The sequence below is a fragment of the Cucurbita maxima genome, unplaced genomic scaffold (genome assembly GCF_002738345.1).
Source record: "Cucurbita maxima cultivar Rimu unplaced genomic scaffold, Cmax_1.0 Cma_Scf00017, whole genome shotgun sequence".
Lineage (NCBI taxonomy): Eukaryota > Viridiplantae > Streptophyta > Magnoliopsida > Cucurbitales > Cucurbitaceae > Cucurbita > Cucurbita maxima.
This window is the reverse complement of record NW_019272033.1, coordinates 959,227-969,028: the sequence shown is the minus strand read 5'-3', so window position 1 is coordinate 969,028 and position 9,802 is coordinate 959,227. Positions and strand designations below refer to the sequence as shown.

General features: G+C 35.4%; 2 protein-coding genes across 2 annotated transcripts in view; one reads left to right on the top strand and one right to left on the bottom strand.

The window, feature by feature from the left end:
• Nucleotides 1–2,595: 2,595 nt before the first annotated feature.
• Nucleotides 2,596–7,139, bottom strand: LOC111492308 (putative inactive cadmium/zinc-transporting ATPase HMA3). Its single transcript, XM_023141604.1, has 10 exons — nt 7,058–7,139; nt 6,399–6,666; nt 5,938–6,195; nt 5,748–5,845; nt 5,411–5,666; nt 5,185–5,322; nt 4,780–5,107; nt 4,492–4,694; nt 3,551–3,753; nt 2,596–3,478 (listed from the first exon to the last, which is right to left on the bottom strand). The coding sequence occupies exons 2-10, from the start codon at nt 6,619–6,621 to the stop codon at nt 2,696–2,698; spliced, it is 2,490 nt and encodes an 829-aa protein (XP_022997372.1). The 5' UTR covers nt 6,622–6,666; nt 7,058–7,139; the 3' UTR covers nt 2,596–2,695.
• Nucleotides 7,140–8,484: 1,345 nt separating this feature from the next.
• LOC111491719 overlaps nt 8,485–9,802 on the top strand; it is a 6,493-nt gene continuing 5,175 nt past the window's right edge. The window contains exon 1 of the mRNA XM_023140719.1: nt 8,485–8,880. The gene's annotated coding sequence lies outside the window, so the exon portion shown is untranslated. The remainder of the gene's footprint in view (nt 8,881–9,802) is intronic.

The following is a 9,802-nucleotide window of genomic DNA, read 5'->3' as shown; positions in this document are numbered from 1 at the left end:
GACAACATCTACGTTTGGTGGAGAAGAAAAATCCCACACAAATTTTCACCTATTATTCGGGTCCTAAAATAACCATTACCAAATAAACTCTTAATTTCTCAGGTTCAGCTTTCAACATTTGCTAAAAACACCAAAAGAGACCATATCTACTCGTGAGTTGACAAAAGAAAAACAAAAAAAGACAACATCTACGGAGAAGAAAGAGTCTTACTTATTATTCTATTCATAAAATAACTGTTACCAAATAAACTCTAAATTTATCTTTTTAGTTATCAATATTTCCCAACTCTAAACCATACAAATCCAAAAAAGACAACATCCAGTATGGGTAGAGAAGAAGAGCGCACAAATTTTCACTTATTATATCGGTCATAAAATAATCATTACCAAATAAGCTTTTAACTTCTCATTTTAAGTTTTCAATATCTCCGAGTTGTTGGCTAGAAAAAGTAAAAAAAAAAAAAAAAAACAATATCTACCCCAAGAGAAAACCCCAAAATAGACAACATTTAATTGGTGGAGAAGGAAGAGCCCACACCAATTCTCACTTATTATTACGATCATAAAATAACCATTACCAACTAAACTCTTAATTTCTCATTTTCGGTTTTCAATATTTGCTAGCTGTTGAAGATCATAAAATAACCATTACCAACTAAACTCTTAATTTCTCATTTTCCGTTTTCAATATTTGCTAGTTGTTGAAGAAAAAACCAAAATAGACCATATCTACTAGTGAGGTTGACAAAAGAAAACTCAAAAAAGACAACATACACTATCGGTGAAGAAGGAAGAGCTCACAGATTCCCACTTATTATTTCGGTCATAAAATAATCATTACCTCTTGATTTCTCATTTTCAGTTTTCAATATCTCTCCCAAGAAATAATTTCTCATTTTTAGTTTTTAATATCTCATAGCTATTAACAAGAAAAGGCAAATATATATATATAAAAGAAAATCCAAAAAACACAACATCTACTTGGAGGAGAAGGAATATCCCACACAAATTCTCACTTATTATTCCGGTAATAAAATAACCATTATAAGCTCATAATTTCTCATTTAAGCTCTTCATTTCTCATTTTCAGTTTACAATATCTATTTGACAAGAAAAGGCCAAAAAAGACAATATGTAAGTTGAAATAGAAAACCAACCAAGACAACATCTATAGAAGGAAGAGCCACACATTCCCATTTATTATTTCGGTCACAAAAAAACTGTAACCAAATAAGCTCATAATTTCTCATTTTCAGTTTTCAATATTTGCTAGCTGTTGACAAGAAAAAAAAAAGACAATATTTATTGGTGTAGTTGACACGAGTAAACCCAAAAAAATACAACATTTGATGGAGAAGGAAGAGGGGTCATAAAATAACTCTTCTAAATAAGTTCTTAATTTCTCATTTTTCAGTTTCCCAAATAATAATAATAATAATAATAAATAAATAAATAAACTATTGTTACAATTGACTAGATAAAATCCAAAAAAGACAACATCTTATTATTTGTAGGGAAAAAAGAGCCTACAAATTCTCATTTATTATTCTTCCTAAAATAACTATTACCAAATAAGTTATTAATTTCTCATTTCTAATTTTTTAGCGGCTTACAAGAAAAGGAAAAAAAAATTGAAGTTTGACAAAAAAAAAAAAACCAAAAAAGACATCTATTTGGTGATCATAAAATAACCTTTGCCCAATAACCTTTTAATTCTCTTCTTAAGTTTTTAATATTTACTAGCGGTAAACAATAAAAATCCAAAAAACATAATATCTACTATTGACAAGAGAAAACTAAAAAAGACCTCCATTGTTCGTAGAGAAGGAGCACACAGATTCCCACTTATTATTCCGGTTATAAAATAATCATTATTAAATAAACTCTTAATTTCTTATTTTCAGTTTTCAATATCTCCATTGACGAGAAAGAGTAAAAAGAAAAAGACAATATCTACTAGTTAAGTTGACAAGAGAAACCCAACAAATACAACATTACTGTTGGGGAGAAAAAGAGTCATACTTATTATTATGGTAATAAAATAACAATTACCAAATAAGCTCTTAATTTCTCATTTTCAGTTTTCAAACTCTTAACGAGAAAAATCCAAAATCTAAAGAAGACAACATCCACTATGGGAAGGAAAAGCTCACAGATTCCCACTTATTATTCCGGTCATATTTATGAAGAAGCAAAAAAAAAAAAAAAAGACGGTTGACAAAAGAAAACCCAAAAAAGACAACATCTATTGTGATGAGAAAGAATCCTACTTATTATTGGGGTCTTAAAATAGCCAAAAGAAAAGATGTATACATGAATAGTTGATTCCCTTCAGTTACTACAAAATCTTATTAAGACATTAACACTGAAAAATCACAAATTTTAGCCTTTTCTCCTTTAGCTGCATGCTCTAACCTCCTTGAGAGGAGACAAGCTTACTCGACTTTAATTCTCTAACCACAACTTTTTCATTTTTGTACCATGTCACCCACATCATTGGTCAATTTCATCCTTGTCGTTAATTTGAATGACTCTAACATTCAAATCTAAAGACAAGAAAGTCATACGAACGGAAAAATATGATAAAATATCTCTTTGTTGTCTACCTCGAAATCTTTGGCTAAGGCGCCTTATTTCATATCATATTCTCACTCCAATCATACTCACCAATCATTACTTCCTCGTAAGAAACTTCTTATTTCTTCTCTACTCTCTCACAGTCCGTACCTTCATGAATGTCAATAGCTACATGATGATGTGAGTGGCAATTACAATTGGGTTCGTCCACTTTCGTTGAACAATTCCCATTGTTCTCTTTCTCATGTGGGTTTTTCTCACATTGATTTGAATCATTGTGATGAAATTTATCCCCACAATCTCTGTTGTGATTATCTCGACTAGGCGATTTATCATCAACGACATGACATCGATGACTATGGTGATGATGACCGTGATGATGATGATGAGACGGTCGAGTGTTACTACCATCACATCGTCCATGTTTTGTCGAGCATAGCTTGGAAGATTTGCAACATTTGTTCCCATGTTTATGATCACTTCCTCTCAAGAGAAGCATGCTGTTCAAGATGACCAATAGGCAGGTACCGACATCGGCGAGAACGGCCGCCCAAACGAGCGGATGTCCGGCGATGGCCAAGCCAAGGATTGCAATCTTGGTAGTGATTGACAAAATGACATTTTGAACAACTTTTGCATGAGATTTCCTAGCTAGCTTGATGGCTTGTGGGATTTTTGTGATGTCATTTGACATTAAGATGACATTCCCAGTTTGAGTAGCGAGAGGTGAACCAGAAATGCCCATTGATATGCCAATATCAGCTGTGGCTAATGCTGGGGTATCATTTAAGCCATCGCCAACCATGGCGGTTGCTCCATAATCCCTTTTGAATTCTTTTATCATATTTGCTTTCTCCTTTGGAAGAAGCTCTGAATGGATTACATCAACCGCGTTCTCCAGCTGCAAACAACTCATCCTTATGAACGTTGAATGATTCAAATTTCACTTAACAAAAATATGAACAAAAAAAACCTGTTGTTGGGCGTGCATGGCGGCTGCACTACAGTCCCCAGTGAGCATAGCTGTTTTAATGCCAAGACTCTTGAGCTGCTCCATGGCTTCTTTAGCTCCTGACCGACAAGAATCCGAAAGACCAAAGGCTCCGACAGCCATCTCCCCACAAAATACATATCCAAGGGTTTGTCCTTGTTTCATTTCCTCGTCTAACTTCATAGCTGAAGAAATTAAGTTTATATTAAGTTTTGGAAGCGTAAAGCAAACCCAAGAGAGCTTATGTCCAAAGTAACAGTATCATACTATTATGGAGGGTTGTGATTCCTAGAGCTATGTCCTTAATTTAGCTATGTCAATAGAATTCTCAAGTGTCGAACAAATAAGTTGCTAGCCTCGAAGGTGTAATCAAAAGTGACTCAAGTGTCAAACAAAGGGTGTACTTTGTTCGAGGACTCCAGAGAAAGAGTCGAGCATCGATTAAGGGGAGGTTGTTCAAGGGCTCCAGAGGAGACTCTATAGTATACTTTTTTGGGAAGGAGTCTCAAGTTGACTAATTTAGGAAATGATCATAGATTTATAAGTGAGGAATACATCTTCATTGGTATGAAGTCTTTTAAGGAAACCCAGAACAAAGCCATGAGAGCATATGCTCAAAGTGAACAACATCACACCATTGTGGAGGGTCGTGATTACAGACATGATATTAGAGTTATGCCCTTAACTTATTCATGTCAATAGAATCCTCAAGTGTCGAAAAAGGGTGTACTTTGTTTGAGGACTCTAGAGAAGGAGTCGAGCCTCAATTAAAGGGAGGTTGTTCTAGGGCTCTATAGGCCTTAGGGGAGACTTTTTTTTCGATGGGAGTATAAGTTCAAAGTAGACAATATCATACTATTGTGGAGGGTCGTGATTCGTAACTGAAAACATGTTTGGTGATAAAAGAAGGTTTGATCATAAACCTGACGAGCAGCCAGCTCGGGCAGCAATTTTTGTACTTCCAATGTAAATATCCTTCCCATCAATCTTCCCACGAACACCTTCTCCTGGAAAGTTCTCAAATTCCTCAACTTTTTCAGGTTTAATATCAATAGAAAGCAGCTTTGCATGGTTGACAAGGGCAGCTGCCATTGGATGGCTTGATTTGCTCTCAATGCTTGAAACCCTTATTTAAACATAAACACTTGAATCAATAAAATGAAAATTTCAATGTATTAGGGAATTGGGTGACACGTTTTTTGGGCAATTACCAATGAAGTAAGGTGTGGAAGTTGATATCATCTCGTAGAGCTTGAAAATTTGTTACAACAAATTCACCTCTGGTGATTGTGCCAGTCTTGTCGAAGGCTACAACCTTAATCTTTGCAAGAACTTCAAGGTGGTCGCTGCCTTTGATGAGAACACCGGCCATGGCGGCCTTCGTGAGGGCGCAGAAGGCGGCGACCGGGGTGGAGAGGATAAGGGCACAGGGACATGCACTCACCAAGACCACCAGAGCTAAGTGAAACCAATGGCTGAGATTGTGAACTCTGAATGCAGCTGGAATGGCTGCTACACAAGCTGATATGACAACGACAGCTGCATACAAAAACATGCTGTGTTTTTGAGCTTGAATTCCAAAGTGATGGTTTTGGGATAAGATGTGTAAGGGGTACCTGGAGTGTAATATTTGGCACATTCATCAATGAATCTCTGAGTTTTTGATTTGTTGTTTTGAGCTTCTTCTACAAACTCAGCCATTTTTGCGACCACGCAGTCTTCAGCAACAACAGTGGTTTGAACACTAATATAACCTACAAAAGAATCAATGGATGACCTAAAAGAGAAGGAATATCGTTCAAAATTGTAACCGAAAGTACAGACGTAAAGGAGATATAATACCATTTAAGTTGATGGTACCAGCCCAAACGAGAGAATCTTTAAGTTTGGGAACTGGGAAAGTTTCTCCAGTCAAAGTTTTCTCATCAACATCACATTTTCCATCCACAACAATGCCATCAATGGGAATAACTTCACCACCCTTCACTGCCAACACACTCTTCAATTCCACCTCTTTTACCGCCACAACCTCTCCAGTTTCAGCTATGATGGCCTTTTGAGGGGCCAGGCTCATGAGCGAGGACATTGCAGCATTGGCCTAATTCAATTCAACTTTTTCATTAACACAATTCACTTTAAACTAAACCCATTTTGAATTCATAATCATTGTTTTGCTAACCTTGTGGCTTGCTCTTGACTCCAGCCATTCAGCAATGGAAAACAAAAACACTATGCTCCCAGCTTCCATGTAGTCATTCATACTAATTGTCCCCACCACTACCGTAATACAACAAAGTTCATACACATATCAAACATAAACTTGACTTTTCGATCTTAATTTTGACCAACGCCCAAGAACGAAACTTTACCAGCAACAATGGCAAGAATGTTGGCATCGATCCTGAGATGGCGAACGGCGGAAATGGCTTTTAGGAGAATGGGAAAGATGCCGGCGGCGACCGCAGCGATGGCCAGCCACCGCAATGGGTGGTAGACATACTTCAAAAAGGATGCTGTTAGAAGCAACCCACTGGCTATTGCAAAAGGACTTGGCCATTTCTTCTTGCTAATTCCCTTTCCATTTACTTGTACATTTGCCTCCAATCTTGCTTCATTTAGTGCTTTCACTATCAAGTTCGATAACAAACGATCTCGATCAGTGATATAAGTCTATCGTTGATAGGTTTCGATCGGACTTTCTAAACATTTTTTATGTTAGAGATTTCTATGAAATAAATTAAAAAGTTAAACTTAAATGAATTATTTAATAAACCAATTTGAAGAGAGTTCAACTTATTAAAATATATATTATCAAAGGAAAGAAGAATACCGATTTGAAGCTGAGAAACGAGGAGGGAATCATGAACGACAATGAGAGTTCTTGTTGGGACAATAACAGAGATTTGTTTGATTCCTTCGAGGGGTTTGAGGATGTTTTCAACGAGAGGGACTTCTGAAGAACAGCAAATTCCCAACACATCAAAATGGCTTCTTTCAAATTTGTTCTCTCTCCTTACTTTCTTATTCTTCTCCATTGCCACCTCACCCACCATTATTATCGTCTTCTTCTTTCTCAAACAAGATTTCCTCTAAGTTTCCTGCAAAAATATACATGTTCGTCTTTGAACGCTCGAAATAAATTTTCTTTTGACTTTGTTTTTGGTACGTTTGAGAGTGATTTTAAAATGGTTTTATTCCAAATCAATTCAAACGTGATTTTTTATGCCATAAAAATAATATCTTATTGCAAGTTTAAACCTAAAAAAAAGCAGTTTACATCATTATGAAGTTACTATAAAACATGTCGGTTCTACACAACATTTGGGTTAAACCTGACAAAAACAATTTTAACCGTTTCAAAATCACACTCAAATATGTCGGAAGATGGAAAGAGAGAGAAATTGATAGTATTAAAAAAAGGAAAGGTCATGGGAATGAAAAAGAAACTTCAGAGAGAGTAATGGAGAAGAAATGAAAGGTGAAGCAAACCTTAGAGAAGAAGGCAATAAGGGGTGTTGTTGAGCTTTAGGTGCATGCAACAGAGAGCGAACCTCACATAGCTTATGTAGAAGAAGGAATCAATGGTGGGGGCCTTCATTTGTAGTAGAGTTTATCACATTGTGATTGCATGAAGTGGCAGTCCGATGGTGCCACTTAACAGGAAGTGAAAATATATTGACATTTGTATTGTTTACAACGAGGATGCACTCGATAATGATTCGGGATCACTTCTTCATGATTTTGTTAGAAATCACAAACCCTTTCACAATGGTACGATATTATTCACTTTCAACATAAGACCTCTCTCCTTCGTTTCATTCAAGCTAAAATCACCGAAATGCAAAAAATTGATTATCTTTTTCTTTGGTTGAGTCCATTTTTCAACCGTTGTGTTTTTTAGGTATCTTTTTTCTTTTTGAGGTCAACGTTTGCATTGAGTCAAAACCCAGTTTGTTCATTCCTGTTTCGACATCACATATTAGCAAATTAAAGAGAAGAGATCTATAATTTACAATGTAAGAAAAGTTATGTATAGAATGACAATTGACTCCCGGTAGTTCCAGATAAGATTTTATTTTATAAAACTAAATAAGAACATGAGCTAGATGCCTATGAAAATAATTAGGGGAGTGTTTGAATTATGTACTAGTGACGTGTTCACGCACATTAGGTGATAGAAGTATTGATGAACTTGTTTTTCTCCATGTCAAACCAATGAAAAGACTTTTATTTCTCTAAGTAAAGCTGAGCCTAATAATTGAAAAGATGTCGCTGATATTGTTACACCAAAACTCATATCGACCCTCGAGAAAAGGCACAAATTAAAACTATTTAAACACAAACCGTTACCAAAAGCTTTTACTTCTCTTGTTAAATTAATATGATATTAGGTAAGAAAATGAAAAGGAAAGAGAAGCCACTAATAATACAATTAATGTGGTGAGATATGACCAATAGTGTTTGTGGCCTAATGGATAAGGTGTTTGACTTCTAATCAAATGATTATGATTGTAGTAGTTGATAAAAGGAGAGTATTAAACCAGTCTTGAAAAAGGACTTACGAGACTATATATATGCGCTATACATATATATATATATAAATAATTTTTCACCCATTAAAAAGGTAGAATTAAATTTTTTAAAAAGATTAATTTAAAAATTACATAATAAATAGTGAAAATTGATCAAAACAATTTGGCTGCCGACAGCGGCGACCATGAGGCAACTCGTGGAGATAGAAAGCTAATTCCGCCGTGTTCCGTTCAAATGATCGTTAAAAGTCAACGTAATAACTCAGCAACTGATTTAGAATAATAAATCACCCACCACTCTCTCATATCGAGCGTGGAATTACACGCTCCGACCAACTCTGTCCAATTAGAAATAAGAAGAAAGACCCAAAAACTTTTTAGTCAAAATTTAACGAGAAACGCCGGCCCGGAAATGTTTGTGATTGGAAGGTGTCATAGGCCCTCCTAAACGAGGACTGCGTCCACCACTCTCTCTCTCTCTCTCTCGCAGCACCGTTTTTATAAACACAAGTTTTAGAGAGAGAGTGGAGAAACTAAAATCGAAGGAGCTCGATATATCAGTTTCTTTCGATTTGTGAACCAAGGAACGAAAAAGGGTCGTTTCGCTTTTTCAAATTTGAGCCTTCATTTTCTTTAATCCGACTTAGATTTTGTGGGTTCTTTATGGAATGGTCGTCTTCTTCAACTTAGATCTCGGAATTTACCAATTCTTTAGAGCTGAGGGGTTTTCAGATCTTCGATTCGACGGTCGGATTCCGATCAGTCAGCTCAATAACTCAGGTAATTTTCTGTCCTCTTTTGAATCCAATCTTCAACTACTTATTTGGGGTCTCTCTGTTCTGCTTCGAGTTAATGGAGGATGAACTCACGGGATTAAGGTTTTGGGGTTTATTGAATTGTATTTGTATTTAGTGGGTATCGATGGAGATTTTATGGGAGTTTTGTAGAGTTTTAAGGCTTTGGGTCGGCTATTTAGATTAGGCCTAAGTTTTTAACCTAGAAGGGTTGTTGAATTTAATGGTTTTGACTTTTTGGAGTAGTTTGAGTTCTTTGTCTAATGGTTTAGGACACTGTGAGCTAGTGTTGATTGAAACACAAATCCAAGGTTTTGTATCAATATGAAAGAGATGGGAATCATTGGCTAGCTATCTTGTTGTTACTTCATAAAGAACAAGAAGTGTTGGTAGCATTTTAATGTCTAGAGCCAGCTTTTAGGACAAAGGCGTTTCTCATATCATCCCTTGTGAGAGAATGTCAACATTAAAGAACAATTATGAATAAAGGTCTTGATTTATTGATTACAATGAAGTGTTGATGTTACATGGTTGTTAATGATGCAATTGTTTTTCTAAGTTAGTGATTTCATTTCTTGAAAGTTGACTTGCATTTATATGTTCTTTTGAGTTAAGAAAATAAATAGGGTTTTCGTTATCGTCTTTGTTTGTTTTCTTGTCGATATAAGTGTAGGACATGGTTGGGAGTGATTTTTACATGGTTAAAATCACTTTAGTCAGGTTCAAAATCACTTTCAAAGATATCATTTACTTTTAACTATTTTTCATGCCATTAAAAATTAATTTGGAATACTTATAGATGTGTTTTGAAGTGATTTTGAACAAGACATAAGTGATTTTAATGAGTTCAAAATCAATCCTATATATGCTCGGTCTTCGTAAACTTTTTTTTTTTTTTTTTTTTTTGT